Genomic DNA, 22,949 nt, shown 5'->3' on the forward strand with positions numbered 1-22,949 from the left:
CTGCATGCTTTTATGCATTAAATTGTTGCCACCTGATTGGACATTTACATTAATGAGCACATGTACAGGAGGACCTAATAAAGTGGCCACTGAGTGTAAATGTGCAGTGTGGTTCCTGGAAGGGAGTGGTATTTATGGATAACTTGATGTTTCTCTGTGTAAAGTGTACAGATAATTACAAAATGTATTTATATTTAATCTGCATTTTTTTCCTGTAGATACTGTAGCAAGCGAGATTGGTTGAAATCTACACTCATAATGTCCATTCCACAAACTAACACTTCAAAAGGGAAAGTAATGCTTAAAGAGTATCGTGGGCGAAGGATTGAAGTTGAGCACATTTTTAAATGGATAAACACCCATGTGGCATCTCGGATTAAAACAATCAGAAGTCCTGATCAGTTGATGGAAGAATGGAATAAAAGTGATCGATACCATGTAAAGATCTATTTGTTTGCAAGCCTTGACCAGCCACCTGCTTTCTACTCTGTTCTCAGTGTAAAATTTACAGGACGTGTGGAGTTCATTTTCGTTGATGTTCAGAAGTGGAACAGTGACAGATACATGAAGGAGATTGGTGTTGATCAATTCCCAGCATATATCGTGAAAACTCCTGAAGGTATCTATAAATATGGAAACACTACAGGGGAGTTTATATCACATCATGCAATGGATGTATTTCTCCGATCATTACAGCCTGAAGTAAATGATCTCTTTGTCTTGAGTCTAGTTCTTGTTAATTTAATGGCATGGATGGACTTATTTATAACACAAGGTGCCACAATAAAGCGATTTGTGGTTCTTATAAGCACACTAGGTACTTATAACTCCTTATTAATAATGTCCTGGCTGCCCATAATAGGATTTTTGCAGTTACCGTATTTGGAAAGCTTTTATGAATATAGTTTAAAGTTTCTGCGGTACGCCAACACAACCACTTTAGCTTCTTGGGTTCGAGCTGATTGGACTTTCTATTCATCTCATCCTGCTCTATTTCTCAGCACGTACCTGGGCCACGGTTTGTTAATAGATTACTTTGAGAAAAAGCGAAGACGTAACAATAATGAAGATGAGGTAAATGTGAATAACCTTGAATGGCTGTCAAGCCTGTGGGACTGGTATACCAGCTACTTGTTCCATCCAATTGCTTCATTTCAGCACTATCCTCATAATTTAGATTGGGAGGAAGATCCCAATTTGTTGTTGGAAAGACTTGCATTCCCGGATCTGTGGCTACATCCATTAATACCAACAGATTACATAAAGAACCTACCAACATGGCGATTTAAAACTATTGCAGGGCATTCTGAAGATGAAGTAAGTGAAAGCTGGCATGAGACTGACAGTGATTCTGAAAGTGAAAGCCATGATGTGTGCAATAAATCAAGGGTAAATGATAGTGAAGAGGCAAGTGGGCTCCAGACACTTGCAGAAGGAAAGGTGCAAACTAGTGAAGAAACCAATACCTGTGAAGTAAATTCTGGCAATGCATGTCAGTGCACACCAAAATCACACAGAAACACAAACATCACTGAAGCTGATGAACCAGATTGGTCTACCTGGCCCAGTAACATGCTCCATTGCTCAGAATGTGTGGTGTGCCTGGAGAATTTTCAGAATGGTTGCTTAATAATGGGACTACCCTGTGGTCATGTGTTCCATCAGCAATGTATTGTGGTCTGGTTAGCAGGAGGACGACATTGTTGCCCTGTATGCAGATGGGCTTCATACAAAAAGAAGCATTGTTTCATCAGATAAGGACAATGGTTCAGCAATGTTTTCAACCAATATTTCAGGCTCTTAAATATCTAATACTTAATATGCATTGTGATGTTTGTTGTTCATGTTTGTGCTTTTATGTGATTTAAATTTAGTTTTTATGTAGAATTTTTTTTGAGCTGATCCACAATATAACTACACTACATTTAGTAACGAGTCTACTACCAGTCTTGTTAATTTCTGGATGCTTTACAACAATAGCACAATAAATCTTGTTAATTCTGTTTGGTATGTTCAACCATTAAACTACCGGTATCACCAAACGGAGAATGTAAAAGACCTCCTGATTTGAGATTTTGTTAGAAGAATATTAAATTTAAAATATTTGTCTTGTTCTAAATAATTTCTTTATCTGGTTGCAGAACATTGGGCGGTATTTCATTACCTAGATCTGGGAACAGCTCATGGCTATTTTGAAGTGCAAGTCTTATTCTAAAAGGGAGTCAATAAAAAGATGTATAATCATTCATATTGAAGCATTTTTTGCAGACATTTTGAAGAGCATTCAAGACATGATTTGAAAATGGAAGAAAAACATGGTTCAATAAAAGTATTTCACACACTTAACCATTACCAAGATGCTTAGCACTTTATTCCCAACTTTATTGGATACTTCATAAACTGAATGTACCTTAAATAGATGTAGCTTGCTGAATCATCTGTATTCTTTGCTAGGGAATCATTTTTTAATTCAGATTTTTAAAAATGAAGGCCAAAGTCTCATAATACATATAGCACTGAGGTTAAAACAATGAAGTTCATGTAGCAATTGTGTTAGCCATTGAAAAAGCCAAGATTGTCAAAGTTTATAGGTCATAAGTGAAATGAAGAAGTAAATATATATTATAGTGTGTATGTATATACAGATATATAAAAGTAAAATAAGGACTCGGGGAAAATAATTGGCCCAAGGTGCTGATTTGGATTTGGCAGGAACAATAATTTCCATAAATAGATCCTTTGGTCCTTGCAGTCTGGAAGTACTTCTACTGCATATTATATTAAACAATAGCAAAATCCCTGGTACTGGATTTGATGATGTTATGTGCAGTGATGTATACTTCTGTCTTTTAAATGGTGAAATTGCTGTAAGGTCAAAGGGTGAATTATAAGGCAACGAATTGGCTTTTGTATGGAATGCTAATAGCAAACCATTTTCACAATAAGCTGTATTTATTTTCTATTATTCCTTGTAACAACTGAACAATAAACATTTTCCTTTGATGAAGGTCTACCTTTTTTACAAGTTGGCAATGTTTTAAAAATATGAGACTAATTGACTTTCAATAGACACTGATCATCATCATTATGTGTTGTATCATGGTCTGTGACCACAATTATTATCAACAAATCTTTCTACAGAAGTGGTTTACCATCGCCGTCTGGGCGGTGTCTTTACAAGATGGATGATCACTTGTGACGTACCAGCTGCTCGTAGGACCATCCACAACCTGCTCCCATGGCTTCACCTGACCCTGATCAGTGGGCTAAGCAGGTGCTACACATTTAAGTAACTTAAGATCAGAGTGCACACTCCCAATGGTGGAATAATTAAAACTGGGGATGATTGAGAGTCTAGAAATGGAGGAACACAGCTATTTCAGGATTGAAGCAATGGGTAAATTCCAATGATATCAAATAGCAAAGCCACGGAAAGAAAATTAAAATCAAAGTTTACAATTTAGACATTGTGACCACTATAGTTCTGCCATCACAAGGATAATTGAATAGGATTTAGTTCAAGTTGAAGCATGAGTTGCAAACTTAAGTTTGAGTAGGATGAGCTGGAAGTTGGACAGAAGAGTGTTGGAATGGTCACTTTGTGGTAACAGTAACAAGGATGAGGATTTCAATTGATAGGAAAAGTCTGCTATGAAAATAGAAGTAGGGCTTCTGAAGATTAGTGGTTGCAAGCTTATTCAGTTGCATATGCTAGAAAAGCAACAAACTGACCCTTGTTTAAATGTCTGAAAAATAGAGGGCTATAGGTAAGCCTGATAATTTCTGAGGTAGGGACAGGTTTGACACAACTTTGTAGGCCGAAAGGCCTGTATTGTGCTGTAGGTTTTCTATGTTTCAAGGACAGGGATGTAGTTGATAATCAGAGAATAAAATTAACAATGAGGATTGAAAACAGTAGTCTCTGTTTAATGGAGCAAATTTCTGGTTAAAGGAATATTGATGACAAAGTAAAGATAATGGAAAAGAAATGGCAGTGAGATAGATGCAGTATGTTTACTGCATGGATACTGAGAGTATGTTTTCAGATAATGAATGAGCATATGTAAGAAATAGTGTGTGGAGCATCCTTGGGATGCTGGAGATAATGAATGTTATTGTAGATAATTATTGATGACAAATGAGGTATCAGAGGTTGGTCTGGTCAGTGGTGAGAGGCTGAAGGTGTTTTTCAGTATTTGGGAAGTCAGTATAGCTTTGTCACTGTCATCTGTGATTTGGTAAGAGCTATTTTTTGTTCAATTTCAAAGTAAAAATTTGATAAATTGTAGCAGCTGAAAATAAAACTAAATGATTACCTCTGCTTTTGTGTATACTGTTTGACAGCTGAAGAATTCAGTGAGTCAAAATGCAATGGAATTTCAGGGTTGAGGACTAGAATATAAAAGTTACTTTAAAGCACTGGTGAGGCCTCACGTGGAATATTGTGAGCAGTTTTGGGCTTCTTAGAAAGGATGTGCTGAAACTGGAGAGGGTTCAATGGAGGTTCATGAAAATGATTCCAGGATTGAATGGCTTGTCATATGAAGAATGTTTGAAGGCACTGGGCCTGTATTTACTGGAATTCAGAAGAATAAGGGGTAACCTCATTGAAACCTATTGAATAGTGAAATGCCTTGATAGAGTAGGTGTGGAGAGGACATTTGCCGTGGTGTAAGAATCTAAGACCAGAGAACACAGTGTCACGTACCCCATGACAGGTAAAAAAACCCAGCAGAAATGGAAAACACTTTGGAGTCTGGTACTGCTATTAACTAATAGTGTTTATTAGTAACTATGCAATACAATAATATAAATGCAGATATATCAAACAGGTTAGCAATGATTATAGATACATATATGTGTGGAAATAGAAAACCAAACTTTTTCAAGTCTAGGGGTAAATGGATACAGTCTTACGATGATGAAGAAAGTTCCGTTCAGTTTGTGGTATTTAGTTGAGTTGAGTTGGAGAGAGAGAGAGATGTGTAGGTCTTCAGGTGAGCTGGTGTCATCGATCTTCCCGTTGTCCTCCAAAATCCTTTTAAAGTCACGGACTGTGACCAGAATTAAGGTGACTGTTCTTCTGTGGTGGAATTATCAACCTAGGCAAAGGTTGGGCACACAAATAACTTCCCATCGGTCACACCTTTTTTGCACTGCGAGAGCCACTAATCGATCCTCCAAAAAAATCCTCCTTCCAGTGGGCACAGCAAAGCTCATCCAGTGTCCAAAGCCGTGTGTGTCTGGCTCCAGCAGCTGACCTGGCATTTATCTCAGCATGCTAAACACCAGCTGTCCATCCAACTGCTCCGCCCTCCTCTCTCTGTAAGAAATTACAGGCAGGCAGTGTCCTTGTAGAAATGTCAACAAACTGCTGAGAATCCATAACATCAATCTTCAGAGCATTCTTCTCCTCTCTTAATAATAAAGTCTCTGTGTTGGACACCTCCCTCCCTCTCTCTTGTTAAGAGCACAGTTCATAGGGTCAACTCAGGACCCTGTCACAACAACCTCAGAATAGAGGGACATCCTTTTAGAATGGAGATAAGGAATTTCTTTAGCCAGAGAGCAGCGATTCTTTAGAGTTCTTTGCAACTGGCAGTTGTAGAGGCCAAGTCTTTATGTATATTTAAGGCAGAGGTTGAGAGATTCTTGATCGGTCAGGGCAGGAGATAGGGGCTGAGAAGAAATGTGGATCAGTCATGATGAAATGGCACTGAAGTCCTCAACCATTAACTTTTTGCCTCTGGTAAGACTGTTGCTATTGAGTTCTGGATGATAAGTAGCACAATGCATGTTTTGGAGTTCTGGAATTTTGACCCAGTGAGGGTGAAGAAATAGCAATATATTTCCAAGTCAGAGTAGTTTGTGGCAACTTTCCAATTGTTGGTGTTCCCATGTTTTTGCTGACATGCTCTTCCAGCCAGTAGAGGTATTATGGGTTTGGAAAGTGCTGTCTAAGGAGTCTTGCTAGGTTGTTGCAATGCATTCTGTAGGTGGTACACATAGCTGCTACTGTACATCAATTCTGGATAGGGTACCTATCAAGCAAGCTGCAATGTCCTGCATGTGTCAAACTTCTTGAGAGTTGAAGGTATACTCATCCAGTTTTGTCATGAAAAATGCAATATACAGTAAATGCAAGTTGTTTTTCTTACTGAAATAGGTGAAACTGGGTCCTTCAAGTAGAAGTTATTGTAAAGAACTTGAATATAAATAAACTAAAGAACAAATATCAAGTGAATTGTGAAGCTAGCAATAGGTTATGCAAGGTAAAAACTTAAGAAAGCCACTGGGCCCTTCTAGGGTATGGATCAAAGAATACTGAAGAATGTGAAAATGGGATGTTTACACAAAATCTCAATGCAACAATGATAGTTTAATGGAATTATAATGATCAATATATAAATGAAGGTTCTATGAACTCTGTCTTTTTGAATCATATTAAATGTTAAGATGGATAAGGCTGCAACTCTGTTTTGGATGTCATTTATATGACCTCACCTTGACTTCCTATTTCTAGCCAGATTCTGCGCCTGTCTTAATTATTCACTGCTGAAACTAATCCGTGCCTTTACATATATACCTTGATGATTCTAACACAGATCTGATAAGTTTATGTCTAATAAACGTCTGAAAACTTGAGCTCATTCAAGACTTTGCTGTCTTGGTCTACGCAAACCCTGTCCACCTATTACCGTAACAGTTTGTAATGGTGGCAGTGTTGATCTGCACTTTCTGCTAAACATCCACTTAGAATCATAGAACACTATAGCACAGAAACAGAACCTAGTTTGTGCCAAACTCTCAATCTGTCTCATCCCATCAACCTGCTCCATACCCCTCCCATCATGTACCTATGCAAATTTCTCTTAAATGTTGAAATTAAACCCACATCTACCACTTCTGCTGGTAGGTAATTTATTTATATCCACTCTCTCATCATCCTCTGATCGAAGAAGTTCTCTCTCAGGTTACCCTGATAAACATTTCATCTTTACTTAAACATTACACCTTTCTACCCCTCATAATTTTGTATACCTCTTTCAACTCTCCCCTCATTCTCCTATGCCCTAAGGAAGTAAGTGCTAATTTATTCAACCTATCCCTATAACTCAGATCCTCAAGTCCTGGCAACATCCTTGTTAAACTTCTCTGCACTCTTTCTATCTTATTGTTATCGTTCCTGAACTGCACACAATACTCCAGCTTAGGTCTCACCAATGTCTTATGGTCAGTTTCTAAAGAGTTTGTACATTCTCCCCGTGACTGCATGGGTTTCTTCCCACAGTCCAGGTTGGTAAGTTGTAAATTGTCCCATGATTAGGCTATGGATAAATCAGTGATTGCTGACTGGCGCTGCTCGAAGGGCTGGAAGGGCCTACTCTGTTTTGTAATAAAAATAAATAAAGACTTCAATATAACATCCTAATCCAGTGACACCAGACTGTATGTAAATTGGATCTGTTGTGTACCCAGTGGTCAAGCCATCATGAAACAGACAGCACAGTGACACAACTTAAAGAGTTGCTGCTGCAAAAGCAACCGAAACCTGGCTTTGATTCTGACCTCTGATGCAGTCTGTGTGGAGTTTGCATACTTTCCTTAGATGGTCTTGTTTCCTCTCATATACCAAAGATGTATGAGGTGTAAATTGCCCCTGGTGTGTAGGTGACTTGTCAAATTGAGAACTTGATGAGATTGTGAAGAGAATGATGGGTTAACATAGAATTATAGATGTGTGTTTGAAGGTCAGCACAAACTTAGTGTGCTGAAGAGCCTATTTTCTTCTGTATCTATGATTCAAAGACATAACTTGGAGACATGTTTGGAAACATGGGAGACTGAAGATGCTACAAACTGGAGCAACAGACAATCTTTGGAGGATCCCAGTGGTCGAGTAGCATCTGTGGGAGGAAAGGAACTCTTAGTGTTTTGGGGTCAAAATCCTGCATCAGGAATGGGTTGCAGATGCTGCCTGAACTGCTGAGTTCCTCCAGCAAACAATTGTTGCTTTGGAGGTGAAGTTTGTGGGTAACCAATTTATAGAAGGATACTCCACAACCCTTTCATGTGGTCAAAACTGCCTTGGGCTGACATTGCTCCCCAAGCAGTAAGAACGATCAACACACCACCAATTCCACCACTACTCTATTATTTCCCATAGGTCAACTAATGGATATACAATCAACCTATGTATATAAGCTTTCTTATGTATTCATATTGTGTGATTATTATTGTGTTTCCTATATTTTTATTTTTTGTACTGCATTGGATCTGGAGTAACAAGTATCTCGTTCTCTTTATGCATCTGCACCGGTGACATTAAACAATCTTGAATCTTGTATTTCTTTTGCATTGTCACATGGCCATTGTAACTTTCCACCCTGAGACTTGAGCAGAAGGAGCAACAAACTGCTTGAAGAACTCAGTGGGTCGAGCAGCATCTGTTTGGGGTGAAGGGGAGAAAAGGAACCGTCAATGTTTGGGTCAAGCCTCTGCATTAGGTATTGCTGATGCTACTCGACCCGTTGAGTTCTTCCCAGCAGATGGTTTATTGTTCAGACTCCAACCCTTGCATTGCTGTCTGCAGCGTCCTCACTGGGAGGTGAAGTTAGGAAGGGTCCAGGCAGGGAGCGTAATTAGAGCTGCAAACATGTTCCTCTCCAAATTGGCCAGTAGCGCCTCCTGCGGCAGCGGAGCGCAGTGCCAAAGGCGCGGTGGGATGACGTCACTGCGAGCGAAGGGACGGGACGGGGTGGGGCGACAGCGAGCACCTCGGTGACGGCAGCGTCGGCAATGGGGCTGTTCGGTAAATCCCAGGAGCGGCCGCCCAAGGAGTTGGTAACCGCGTATTTTCTTTTTGTTTTCCTTTTAAAATATCCGACTGCTGCGCGAGTAATGTACAGCCACCAGTCTATGAGGTCGAGGCAGCGTCATAACCAGTCTCGGTTATGCGCTGCCCAGCCGCCTTCATCAGACCGGCGCCCGCCTTCCGCTGTCGCCTATTGATCCTTTGGAGCAAGGACTCCTTAGTAATTGGATCACTTGCCTGCCACACCGAGCAGGGAGGGGAGACCTGCGTGCCAGTCCTTTAATGTTACTGAAAGTCGGGCCTTCTTTGAGACTCGTTGTGTTGTTCCAGGGCCTTAAGAAATTGGAATTGGGTTATGTACCGAGGCATAGTGACAAAACGTCTTTATACTGATCATTTGATTCTACTGTACATTGAAGTAGAACAAGGTAAAATAATAGCAGAAGGTAGAATAAAGTATAACAACTACGAAGAAAAACAATAAGGTGTAAGATAGATTGTGAAGTGAAGGGTCCATTTTATCAGAAAATAAATCACTAGCTTTATAATAGCGAGGTAGAAGCTGTACTTGAGTCTGTGGTACGTGCTTTCAGGCTGCTGCCCGTTAAAGGGGGTCGAGGAGAAGAGAATATCTGGGTTAGTGGGTTCTTTGAATATGCTGGCTACTTTATTGAGGCAGCAAGAATTAGAGACAGAGTCCAAAAAGGAGAGGCTGCTCTCCGTGATATGTTGAGCGGTGTCCATAGCTCTGCAGTGTCTTGTGATCACATTCAAGATTGCTTAATGTCAGTAAAATGAGAAACACAATATAATAAAATAATTAAAAAAAAATTTTAAAACCCTAGTGTGCAAAAGTCTTGGCTACATATATATAGCTAGGATGCCTAAACTTTTGCACAGAACTGTCTTTCCAGTTACCAAATAACATTTAATACTACTGAGCAAGTACAAAGCTAAGTATTGATCAGAATCTGTTTAAATATCACCAGCATATGTTATGAAATTTGTTAACTTTACATCAGCAGTAAAATGAAATACATAATATAGAGGAAAAAAACTGAGTTAAATAGTTAAGTTAAAATAAGCAGTGCAAAAAAAAACAAATACAAAATAGTGAGGTTCAATGTCCACTTGTGTGTGTATGTGTGATGTCCCTCGCTGGTGATGAGGACCACTGACGTCCTTTGGATGTTGTGACTTGCATGTGAGTTTGATTGAAGTGAGGGAAAGTTCCATAGGTCGTCAATCTCACTCTCTCGTCTTAGTCTGTCTGGATCCAGTAGCAAGATGAGAGTCAAGACACTAGAGATGTCCATTTAGGAGTCGGATGGCAGAGGGGAAGTAGCTGTTCCTGAATCGCTGAGTGTGTGCCTTCAGGGTTCTGTAACTTCCTGACGTTAACAGTGTGACGAGGGCAAGCCCTGGGTGGTGAGGATCCTTAATGATGGGTGCTGCCTTCCTAAAGCACTGCTCCTTGAAGATGTCTTGGATACTACGGAAACTACCCATGATTAAGCTGTCCAATTTTACAACTTTCTGCAACTTACTTTGATCTTGTGCTGTAGAACCCCCCACCCATAACAGATGGTGATGAGGCCTGTCCGAGTGCTTTCCATGGTACATCTGTAGAAGTTTTTTAGTGTTTTAGTTGACAAACCAAATCTCCTCAAACTTCTAATGAAATATAGCTGCTATCTTGCCTTCTTTATACAGTAGTTCTATCGATATATGAGTCCAGGTTAGATCCTCAGAGATATTAACACTGAGGAACTTGAAATTGCCTGCTCTCTCCACTTCTGATCCTTCTACGCCCACCTAGACAAGCCGGCGAGCACTGTGAGGGTCATGTTTTTTGACTTCTCCAGTGCATTCAACACCATCCGCCCTGCTCTGCTGGGTGAGAAGATGACAGTGATGGAGGTGGATGCTTCCCTGGTGTCATGGATTATTGATTACATGATTGGCTGACCACAGTACGTGCGCTTGCAACACTGTGTGTCAGACAGAGTGGTCAGCAGCACTGGGGCTCCACAGAGGACTGTCCTGTCTCCCTTTCTCTTCACCATCTGCACCTCGGATTTCAACTACTGCACAGAGTCTTGCCATCTTCAGAAGTTTTCTGATGACTCTGCCATAGTTGGATGCATCAGCAAGGGAGATGAGGCGGAGTACAGGACTACGGTGGGAAACTTTGTCACGTGGTGCGAGCAGAATCATCTGCAGCTTAATGTGAAAAAGACTAAGGAGCTGGTGGTGGACCTGAGGAGGGCTAAGGCACCGGTGACCCCTGTTTCCATCCAAGGGGTCGTTGTGGACATGGTGGAGGATTACAAGTACCTGGGGATACGAATTGACAATAAACTGGACTGGTCAAAGAACACTGAGGCTGTCTACAAGCAGGGTCAGAGCAGTCTCTACTTCCTGAGGAGACTGAGGTCCTTCAACATCTGCCGGACAATGCTGAGGATGTTTTATGAGTCTGTGGTGGCCAGTGCTATCATGTTTGCTGTTGTGTGCTGGGGCAGCAGGCTGAGGGTAGCAGACACCAACAGAATCAACAAACTCATTCGTAAGGCCAGTGATGTTGTGGGGGTGGAACTGGACTCTCTGACGGTGGTGTCTGAAAAGAGGATGCTGTCCAAGTTGCATGCTATCTTGGACAATGTCTCCCATCCACTCCATAATGTACTGGTTAGGCTCAGGAGTACATTCACCCAGAGACTCATTCCACCGAGATGCAACACTGAGTAACAACGCACATGGTGTGAATTCCTTTCTGGGGCAAAGTACTGTGCAGCCTTTTTGCAGTAACACTGTTCCATAAAGGAGGCCTGAATCAGGGAAACAAAATACACTAGTTGATACGGCATCTGGTGATGGAAGGGACTGCAGAGTTAGACAGAACTCAGGCCTGACTCCTCAGTAAGGATGGCAGATTGTAGCGATGTTTATCAACCAGAGAAAGTTTGTTACCTTGATTTGAAATGAGCGGATTTATTTAAGAAAAATTTCAGCTGGTTGGGCCTATATTGTTGGAGGAATGAGAGGTGTGAAGGCAAGATGCAAGGATGCAGACAGATAGCAGAGTTTTCGATTAGGTGAATGGGCAAAATATTGACTAATGCAGTATAACATAGGAAAATTTAATGCTTACTTTGGAGGGAAAATATTATTTAAATATAGAACCAAAGGGATTTGGAAGACCTTGTTCATTAAATGCAGGAAGCTGAAACACAAGTGCAGTGTGATGGAGAAGACTAATGGGATGTCAGCTCTTGGAAAGTACAGTTAGTCCCCGAGTTACGAACGTCTGACTTACAGACAACTCGTACTTATGAACCGAGGAAGGAGAATGCCGTCCGCCATTTAAAGTCGGATTGCGACGCCGTCCACCATTTTAAGTCATTGCTGTTGACACTGTTGAGTGTTTAACTTTGTATTTGGCTTAAAATTTTCTTAGTAAGATTCACCCTGACTCCCCCCCCCCCCCCCCCCCCAACCGTTCCAGTCGGCTGGTGGCGCAGTGAGATCAGTGCCGGGCTGGAGAACAGAGGTTTCTGAGTTTGATCCAGTGACAGATCGCTCCTGTGCCAGGTTGATGTTGATCCAGTGACTCCCGTACCATCCATGCCGGGTTGATACGAGCTTGCAACTTGACCTCGTAAAGAAAAAACACTGCCACCTCCAGTTTAAATTCCCATGTGGAATATTGTGGATGATCAACTATCCAAACCCAGCACACCCCCACTTGTCCCATTCAGCCTGTCTCAGTGCGGTGGTTGTTAGGATCCAGCGGAGCTCGGGACCCGCTGCCCACAGTGTTTCTGTTCCGTTGACGGTGTGCGGTGGTCATTAGGACCCGGCGAAGCTCGGGAGCCGGTGGAGGTCGGGACCCGACACCCGCAGTGTTTCTGTTCCATTGACGGGAAGTGATCGTGATTGAAAATAAAGTGGAAATAATAAAGCGTTTGGAAAGAGGTGAAACGCCATCGGTCATTAGAAAAGCGTTAGGCTACAGTCGGTCAACGATCGGAACAATTTTAAAGGATAACGGATAAAATGAGAATAATGGAGCATGTGAAAAGCCCTGCCCCGATGAAAGCTACAGTTATTACTAAGCAACGCAGTGGTTTAATTATTGGAATACATATGTTTCTTAAGTGTTTTATATGCATAGAAAGGTAAAATATATACTATATACTAGACAAACGTTTGACTAACTGATGCTAAATAATACCGGATGTACTTGTTCCGACTTAACTACAAATCCGACTTAAATTTGGACTCAGGAACGGAACTCGTACGTAACCCAGGGACTGCCTGTATTGAAATCTCACACCAGTTATATAAGGTGTGAGATTTCAATACAGGCAGGTGTTATATAAACCACCTAGGGCTCTGCCATTTTCATCACTCTTTTTAAGGAAAATTGTATTTCATTTGAGTTGGTTCAGAGAAGATTTACAGGTGTGGAGGGACAGTCCCTTAACATTCAGGTCCAGAACCTAATCATTGGATTCTGGAAGAATGAAAGGGGATTTTATTGAAATGTATACTGTTCTTAGGAGGGTAGTTGGGTAAACGCTGAGCTTGGAGAAGTCCAGAACAGAAACCGTGGTCTCAGAATAAGGGCTGCCTATTTTAGACTTGATGTGAAGGACTTCTCTCTGAGAGAGACAGCTGTGAAAATCTGTGTGTGTGTGGGGGGGGGGGGGGGGATAATGAGGGCGTAAATATTCAAGGTTGTGATTGATTCTTAATCAGTAAGGGAATGGAAATCTATGGAGAACAGCTAAGAAATTGAACTTGCTAGGTGAGTTGTCAATCTTTTGAATCATGCATTAGCCTGATTTCTTGTGGCCTTTGCTCTCAGTTCATCCATTGCAGACGTGTTAAGAGTGGTGACTTGAAATATGAAGGTGGCGTGGGAAAAGTCATAGAAATTATTAAGTGTGTTTGCTTAAGCAGGAAGAACCATTGATAGTTCGAAATGTTCATTACTGGAATTTGAAGACTAGCCTGGTTATGCCTAACTATTGTACTGAGGGTTGTTATTAGCTTGAATAGTTTAAAATAAGGCTTGTAGAAAAGCCAAAGCCTTTCATTCCTTTTCTTACACAAAGCAGATGAAATTTAACACAGGAAGCGTAACGTTGCAGTAACAAGGATGAGAAGTCTATTGTTTTTGGGAATTTTTCTGGGTCTTCTGTGAAGCCAAACTCAAAATAGCGTTTAATTTCTTTGTCATGTCCTTATTTTGCAATATATTTTCTCTTTTTGATGATCTTCAGAGTCTATTTTCACACGGTTTTATCGCTGTGTTATTGTTGCGAAAGATTTACGGATTGGCTGCATCCCCATTAAAACAAAAACCATTCTGGCTGCCAATATTGCCTAAAAATAGGCTTGTTGATTAAAGTCTTTGGAATAGCAATAAAATAAATATGGAAAAAATAAACATGGGTCATGAAGCAAATGGGAAGACACTGGGGAAAGGTGCTGAAAAGTTTACACTAGTTTTTATGAATGGGAGCTTGCATGCTAATCGTAATTTTCAACGATTCTGGTGCAGAGTTCTGAAATGTATCAGTTTATTTCCATTTATGTGTTAAAAATGGAATTCTCCATCCCATTAATGCAATATCTGAAACGTGTTAATAATGTTCCAACTTTTTTTATTATTAGGTCTCAGAATGGTCTATAAAAATAAGAAAGGAAATGAGAGTGATTGACAGACAGATTCGGGGTGAGTAAAAGATTTTTCTGTTTATGCAAAAGTGTGAAAATATTTGATGATGTACTACAGAAACCCCAAATAACATTGTGAAAATCCAGGTTTACTTGAGCTGTTTTTCACAGCGATAAGGGTTGGGTAATTAAGAAAGCAGGCAAAATATTATTGTTTATTGTAAACACAAGAGATTCTTCAGATGCTTGAAGTCCAGAGCAACACACACAACATGCTGGAGGAACTCAGCAGGTCAGGTAGCATCCATGGAAATGAATAAACAGTTGATGTTTCAGACTTAGACCCTTCTTCAGGACTGGAAAGGAAAGAAGGTGATAGTTGGAAAAGGTAAAGGGCTGGAGAAGTAAGTATCTGATATGAGAGGACAGTGGACCATGGAGAAAGGAAAGAAGGAGGGGCACCAGGGCAGGTGAGGAGATAAGGTAAGAGGCCAGAGTGAGGAATAGAAGAAGAGAGAAGGGAGAGGGGAAAAAGTTACCAGAAGTTGGAGAAATCAATGTTCATGCCATCAGGTTGGAGGCTACCTAGATGGAATACGAGGTGATGCTCCTCCATCTTGAGAGTGGCCTCATTGTGGTAAAAGAGGAGTCTGTGGACCGACATGTCATAATGGGAATGGGGATAGTAATTAAAACGGTTGGCCACTGGGAAAGTATGCTTTTTGTGGATGGAGCAGAGGTGCTTGTCAAAGCAATCTCCTATTTTATGTTGGATGTCACCAATATAGCGGAGGCCACATCGGGAGCACCGGATAAATAGACAACCCCGGCAGGTTCACAGGTGAAGTGTTGTCTCATCTGAAGGCATGTTTGGGGCCCTAAATGGAGGTAAGGGAGGAGGTAAATAGGCAAATGGTGCATAGCTGTCACTTGCAGGGATATGTGCTGGGAGGAAGGTTGGGTGAGGAGGAACAAAGAGACAAGGGAATCCCAGAGGGAGCAAACCCTGCTGTTAGAGAGAGTTGGGGAAGAGGTATGTTCAGTGGTAGGGTCCCATTGAAGATAGCAGAAGTTGCAGAAAATGATGTGTTGGATGTGAAGACTAATGGGGTGGTAAGTGAGAACAAGAGGAACTCTATCCCTATTAAGGCAGTGGGAAGATTGGGTGAGTGTGGATGTCTGGGAAATGGAGCAGATGCTGGTGAGCGTAGCATCAATGGTAAATCAATGCTTTTGTCTTTTTTGCTTGTAGAAGTTAATACAAAATTAGTGAGGTTATGCTTCAGTTGTATAGGGCATTGGTGAGAGCATATCTGGAGTGCTGTCTGTAGTACTGATCTCCTTATTTATTGAAAGTAGTTCAGAGAAAGGTTTATAAGTTGGTAGGTTCTCTTTTGAGGAAGAATTGGACAGGACATGTTTGTATCCAGGAGTTCAGAAAAGTGAGGGGAATGATTGATATACACAAGATCTTTGACAGGATGGATGTGGAAGAGATGTTTGCTGTTGTGGGAGAACCTGGGAGATCAATGTTTAAAAATAAGTGATCAGTCATTTAAGAGTAAAATGAGGTGGGGATTTTGGAATTCTTTCACCATGGTGTATTCTTACGGCAGATTGCACTTTGATAAACACATGGATGATAGAAAAATGGAGGGCTATGTGGGGAGGAAGGGATAGATTGATCATAGAGCAGGTTAAAAGCTTTTGAAGGGAGAAGATCATGTCGATTGTGGAAGATTCTGACCTGAAACTGCACTGAGACTCAGGATATACCCTTTCGGCTATTTTCTGCAGTCTGTTCAAGACCATGCGAGCGAAGACCTTCCCAATGATGCTCAGCAAGGAGACCCCTGTAGTTGTTACAGTCGCTTCTGTCCCCTTTGTTCTTATATAGGGTGACAATGTTGCAGTCTCTCCTGTCTTGCAGCACTGCTCCCTCTATCCACCACTGGCACAGTAGTTTGTGCAGGTGGTTTAGCAGGACGCCCTTTGCGCACTTGATGGCCTCTGATGGAATGCCATCCAATCCTGGTGCCTTCCCAGTGGGCAGGCTGTCCTTGGCTTTACTCAGCTTTTCGGCATTCGGCAAAGCATCCAGTTCCTCCATGACAGGCAGGCATTCCACGGTGTCTAGCGCGCTGTCCGAGATGCAGTCTTCTCTGGAGAAGAGTTCAAAGTAATGCTCCACCCATCTCTCCATCTGCTTGCCTTTGTTTTTGATGGTCTCGCCTGTTGTGGTTTTCAGTGGAGTTGTCTTGCTCTGGGTTGGACCGATGGCTTTCTTGATCCCCTCGTACACTCCACGGATGTTGCCTGTATCAAGTGATGACTGAATGCTTTTGCGTAGTTGTAGCCAGTAGTCATTTGCACAGCATCTTGCTGTTTCCTGGGCCTTGCTTCTTGCTGTCCTTAGCACTTGAAGTGTTGCCTGGGTGGGGTGGCATTTGTGCTCTAGTAGTGCAATACACTTTACCTCAAAGACAGCAGTGAGCTTACTTGAGTTTGCTTTAAACCAGTCCTGTGTCTTGCCCCATTTCTTCCCGAAGGCCTTGAGTGCAGTGATGTGGATAGTGTCCCTGAGAGTCCCAGCTCTGCTGGTCTACTTCAGACAAAAGCAATGTCTCAACATCTTCCACCTTCGCAGCCTGAGACACATCCTGGACATCAAGTGGACTGACCGAGTCACCACAATGAGGTCCTGGCCCGCGCCCAGATACCCAGCCTCTTCACCCTGCTCCAACATCGCCGTCTCCACTGGCTGGGCCATGTGCACCGCATGTCAGACGGGAGGATCCCGAAGGACCTGCTGTATGGGGAACTGGCCTCTGGCAAGAGAGCACAAGGGTGGCCCCATCTTCGTTTCAAAGATGTCTGCAAGAGAGACATGAAGTCACTGAACATGAACGTTGAGAGGTGGGAGGACATTGCAAGCGATCGCTCTTGCTGGAGGCTGGAACTACGCAGAGGTCTAAAAAGAAGAGAAGAGAAGCTGAGGCTTGCTGCTGAAGAAAAGTGCACTCGCCGAGAAAACAGCACCAAGGCAACACCGGAGGACAGCGCCTTCAAGTGCATTTGCTGCAGCCGAGACTGTCTCTCCCGTGTGGGGCTCTACAGCCACAACAGACGCTGCTCTACCAACACAGACTGAAGCAAGACTTTCCAGGCGCAGATCCATGGTCTCGCGAGACTAACGGATGCCATCAGTTATCAGGTTAAAAGGTTGGCACAATATTGTGGGCTGAAGGGCCCATACTGTGCTGTAATCTACAAACCCCATTTCCAGAAAAGTTGGGATATCTTCCAAAATGCTATAAAAACAAAAATCTGTGATATGTTAATTCACGTGAAACTTTATTTAACTCACAGAAGTACAAAGAAAAGATTTTCAATAGTTTTACTGACCAACTTAATTGTATTTTGTAAATATACACAAATTTAGAATTTGATGGCTGCAACACACTCAACAAAAGTTGGGACAGAGTTAAAATAAGATTGAAAAGTGCACAGAATATTCAAGTAACACCGGTTTGGAAGACTCCACATTAAGCAGGCTAATTGGTAGCAGGTGAGGTATCATGACTGGGTATAAAAGTAGCATCCATCAAAGGCACAGTCTTTGCAAGCAAGGATGGGTTGCAGCTCACCTCTTTGTGCCAAAATTCAAGAGAGAATTGTTAGTCAGTTCAAAAGGAACATTTCCCAACGCAAGATTGCAGAGAATTTAGGTCTTTCAACATCTACAGTACATAATATTGTGAAAAGATTCAGAGAATTCAGAGACATCTCAGTGCGTAAAGGGCAAGGTCAGAAACCACTGTTGAATGCGCATGAACTTCGAGCCCTCAGGTGGCACTGCCTAAGAAACCGACATGCTACTGTGACAATTATAGCCACCTGGGCTCGGGAGTACTTCGGAAAACCATTGTCACTTAACACAGTCCGTCGCTGCATCCAGAAATGCAACTTGAAACTGTATTACGCAAGGAGGAAGCCATACATCAACTCTATGCAGAAACGCCGGCGAGTTCTCTGGGCCCGAGCTCATCTCAGATGGACCAGAAGACTGTGGAACCGTGTGCTGTGGTCAGATGAGTCCACATTTCAGCTAGTTTTCAGAAAAAACGGGCATCGAGTTCTCCGTGCCAAAGATGAAAACGACCATCCTGATTGTTATCAGTGAAAGGTGCAAAAGCCAGCATCTGTGATGGTATGGGGGTGCATCAGTGCCCTCGGCATGGGTGAGTTGCATGTATGTGAAGGTACCATTGACTCTGAGGCGTATATTAGGATTTTAGAGAGACATATGTTGCCATCAAGGTGACGTCTCTTCCCGGGACATCCATGCTTATTCCAGCAGGACAATGCCAGACCACATTCTGCACGGGCTACAACAGCGTGGCTTTGTAGCCACAGAGTGTGTGTGCTTGACTGGCCTGCTGCCAGTCCAGATCTATCTCCTATTGAAAATGTATGGCGCATCAGGAAGAGGAGAATCAGACAACGGAGACCATGGACTGTTGAGCAGCTGAAGTCTTATATCAAGCAGGAATGGACAAAATTTCCAATTGCAAATCTACTACAATTAGTATCCTCAGTTCCAAAATGATTAAAAAGTGTTATTAAAAGGAAAGGTGATGTAACACAATGGTAAACATGCCTCTGTCCCAACTTTTGTTGAGTGTGTTGCAGCCATCAAATTCTAAATTTGTGTATATTTACAAATTACAATTAAGTTGGTCAGTAAAACTATTGAAAATCTTTTCTTTGTACTTTTGTCAGTTAAATAAAGGTTCCCGTGAATTAACATATCACAGATTTTTGTTTTTATTGCATTTTGGAAAATATCCCAACTTTTCTGGAAATGGGGTTTGTATATTCAGAAGTACATAGATACTGAATAAGCAAGGGTGAAAGGTTACCAAGGGTACAAAGAAATGCCGATTGAGATTATCTTATTAAATGATGGAGGAGAGCTGAGAGGCTGATGAGCCTGCATTTGTCCCTAATTCATGATTATATATGTTAAGTAGAAGCTTGTGCTGTAAAGGGAATTAGCAGTTTCCTTTTCTTCAAAGTGATGCTTTGAAGAAGCCAGAAATCAGAATCTAACACAAGAACTATGAGAGACAGTAGGTGAAACAAACACAAAGTTCACTTTGCCTTGAGCATTTTTCTAATTAATTCTCATATTACCTCAGTGCCAGCAATACCAGTTCTAGGTATTCTCAGCACCTGAGCATTCGCAAGTTCAAGGTCAAGTTTAATTGTCATTCAAACATACATATGAAACAGGCAAACAAAACAGCATTGCTCCAGAGCCAAGGTGCAAAATACAGTACCAACAGGCACATACAGCATATAGCACATATAGTTATGATAGCAGAAAAAAACATAGCCCAGAATATACCCCAAGTTCCTGAGTGGCATGGCCTGTAGATTGATGGTGCCTGGGATATTGTCCTGGAGCTAAGTTTCTGTAAGAACAAGTAAGTACACAGCGGTTCCTTATCACGCACTAGTGCAGCCACAGACAAACGTAATCCACAGAGTGAGCACTAGATGGCAACACCAACAGGAGAGGCCAGCCCCCAGCCTGGCACCAACTCCAGCATGCCTGCCGTGCCTCTGCTCTCTGCCACACCACCTCAGGGGTCTCTTCCCCTGGGCGGCTGCAACAAACGACACCACAGCACAAGGGTCTGGTCTGTGCAGTAACTGGGGCCACGTAGCTCCCCTGATGTCGGTATCGCCAGAGAACTGGACTTGCAGAACTCTGCATTACCAATGTCCGACAGGGTCTTGTAAACACAAGAAAAATGTCCAAGGCAATAATTTGCCACCATTTGTTGGACCACACATTGCCTCAGCTGTAGCAAGCACAACTCAGTGGTAGACATTTCTGAAGACTTGTAATGATGTCAGTCCATAAACTTTCCCTCATAAGTCCTAAATGCTTGATCCTCGGAGGGCATAGTGCAGAGTGTAAAGGAAACACTCAACCAGTCAGCTGTTGGTTTTTACCTAGCTCAGGATAGCACACACAGCCTTCAGTTAGAAAGTGTAGCTCTTGGCAATATAACCTAAACAAGCAACATCATGGTTGTCATCCTATCAAGCTTCAACCATACTTAAGTTGATATTAAGTGTAACACTTACCCAACAGGCTGGTATATGTCTAGGGGAAAAGGAGATCCAGCCACTCACCAACCCACCTCCCGTACACGCAGGTGCTGTGAGAATCGCGTTTATGCCTCGCGCCCGCCAACAGTATCAAACCCACAACAAATACCGGTATGAAATACACTTTAAAGAGTTTACTAAGATTAAAAGAGTATTAGGCAATACAATATATATATATATATATATATACACACAAGAAAAAAACAAAAGGCGCCAACTTATCAAAGTTCAGTCAGTTTAGTGCACATCGGTGGAGCTCATCCAGCGAACCATTCGACTCCTCTTCGCTTGCTCTCCCGACTTCCACGGCTTCCACCTCGGACTCACCGGTGGTCTTCCGAGTGCACGTCCTCCTTCCTCGGTGTCTCCCTCCAGACTCCCTTCACCCCCAAGCCCGCGCAACCCCTCCCCCAAGTTCCCAGCCTCACAAAACACAATAACATTCCCCATTGATTAACAAATGAATACAATTACCATATCAGCCATTCTAAAGCGAAACAACGGCGAGAAAAACATTTAACAGACAAAGAAACATTCCTACTCGTAACAAACCAAAGAAACCCTTTTTAGTAACATACATAGGACATTGTACATAAGTATAACACAAAGAACAAGAACTTGAGAAGCTGGATCACTGACAGCATTTAAGAAGCATTTAGACAAACATTTGGTTTAGGGGCGGCACGATAGCTTAGCGGTTAGCACGATGCTTTACAGTGCCAGTGACCAGAAAATCTTGGGGTTCAATTCCTGCCGCTGTCTGTAAGGAGTTCATACTTCATACATTGGCCATAACAGTGTGCGTTTCCTCCAGGTGCTCCAGTTTCCAAAGACTTATGGTTGGGGTTAGTAAGTTGTAGCATGCTCTGTCAGTACCAGAAGTGTGGCAACACTTGTGGGCTGCACCCAGCAGGACCTCAGACTGAGTTGGTTCTTGATGCAAATGACGCATTTCACTGTACATTTCGATGTCTATGTGACAAGTAAAGCAAATCTTTATCTTTGGTTTGCCTTGGCACAGAAGGCTATGGGTCAAGTGCTGGAGGTGGGATGAACAATGGATGGGTCCCCACTGGTCATTATAAGGTGGCGGGGCTGAGTGATCTGTTATCACACTTAAATTCTGGACAACACAACACCTTCATTAAAACTAGATGATTATCTCTATTGTTCAAGGGATCTTGTGTGTAAAAAATCTAATTTTGCTTCAGTTTTGTCCACACAAGTTGCATTTCCATCTGGTATGGGAGCAGCCGAGTATTGAACCAGAAGTCCCTACAAAGGACTGAGAACAGCTAAGAGGATCATAGGGGCCTCCCTACCATCCTTTGGCGACATTTTTCAGGAGCACTGTCTACGCAGGGCCCTTAATTATTAAGGACCCCACCCATCCATCTAGCATCCTCTTTGAATACCACCGCCAGGCAGGAAGCTCTGATGTGTATAAGCAATAAAGTCAGGATGAGAAACAGTTTCTTCCCTCAGGCCATTAGGCTTCTGAACTTCCTGCTGCATTACATTCAAAGTGTCACTGGTTAATCTGTTCTGTACCTGACAAAATTTATGTGCTTTACTTTATTTATGCATCATTCATCTGCAGGTTTTATCCTTGCTTCTTTAAGTCATTGTGTGTTATATATTACTACTGTGCTTTACACCGTGTCTTGTTTGACTGTGTAGGTGTAAATATTTCAATGACAATAAACTTGACTTCAGTGTGAATGAAGCCTACAGAGATATTAGGAAAGACAGCAGTTGGTAATAACACTTTCTATTTCCAACAGATATTGTTAGAGAAGAGGAGAAAGTAAAGAGGTCTGTGAAAGATGCCGCAAAGAAGGGTCAGAAGGATGTTTGCATCATATTAGCAAAAGAAATCGTACGGTCAAAGAAGGCTGTAAGCAAATTGTATGCATCAAAAGCACAAATGAACTCTGTCCTTATGAGTATGAAGAACCAACTAGGTAAGGTATTTATGCTGTCCATGAATTACAGTAATATCCCATGACTACTCCGTAAAATAGTGTTTTCTGATGCTATTCTGTGACTAGGAACCATAGCTAAAGTGAGATGACGTTACACCATCAATGATTCCATTGCCCCAGTCACTTGGGTGGTGATCTGGATTCTGAGCATTAGGGGGTACTTTACTCTCCTTGCTCCCACCCTGCACCCTCCCTTTACTTGGAGGGTAGAAAGGGGTATTGGGATACATTCAGACACGGGCTTGCGGGAATGGCAGACAAGAACAACCTCTGAAGTA

The 22,949-nt window shown here is 42.1% G+C and overlaps 1 protein-coding gene across 4 annotated transcripts in view; it reads left to right on the top strand.

Moving 5' to 3' along the window:
- Positions 1–22,949, top strand: part of rnf103 (ring finger protein 103) — a 42,985-nt gene that overhangs the window by 14,407 nt on the left and 5,629 nt on the right. The window contains exons 1-3 of one of the 4 annotated variants that reach the window (XM_073042198.1): positions 8,736–8,844; positions 14,501–14,561; positions 22,471–22,650. In XM_073042198.1, the coding sequence (XP_072898299.1) occupies positions 8,800–8,844; positions 14,501–14,561; positions 22,471–22,650 (286 nt within the window). In that variant the 5' untranslated portion in view covers positions 8,736–8,799. Of the gene's footprint in view, positions 1–218; positions 3,004–8,735; positions 8,845–14,500; positions 14,562–22,470; positions 22,651–22,949 lie in introns of those variants that run through there. The other 3 variants (XM_073042199.1, XM_073042200.1, XM_073042197.1) reach the window with 3 other exon arrangements.

This window comes from Hemitrygon akajei, chromosome 4 (assembly GCF_048418815.1).
Source record: "Hemitrygon akajei chromosome 4, sHemAka1.3, whole genome shotgun sequence".
In the NCBI taxonomy this organism is placed as follows: Eukaryota; Metazoa; Chordata; class Chondrichthyes; order Myliobatiformes; family Dasyatidae; genus Hemitrygon; species Hemitrygon akajei.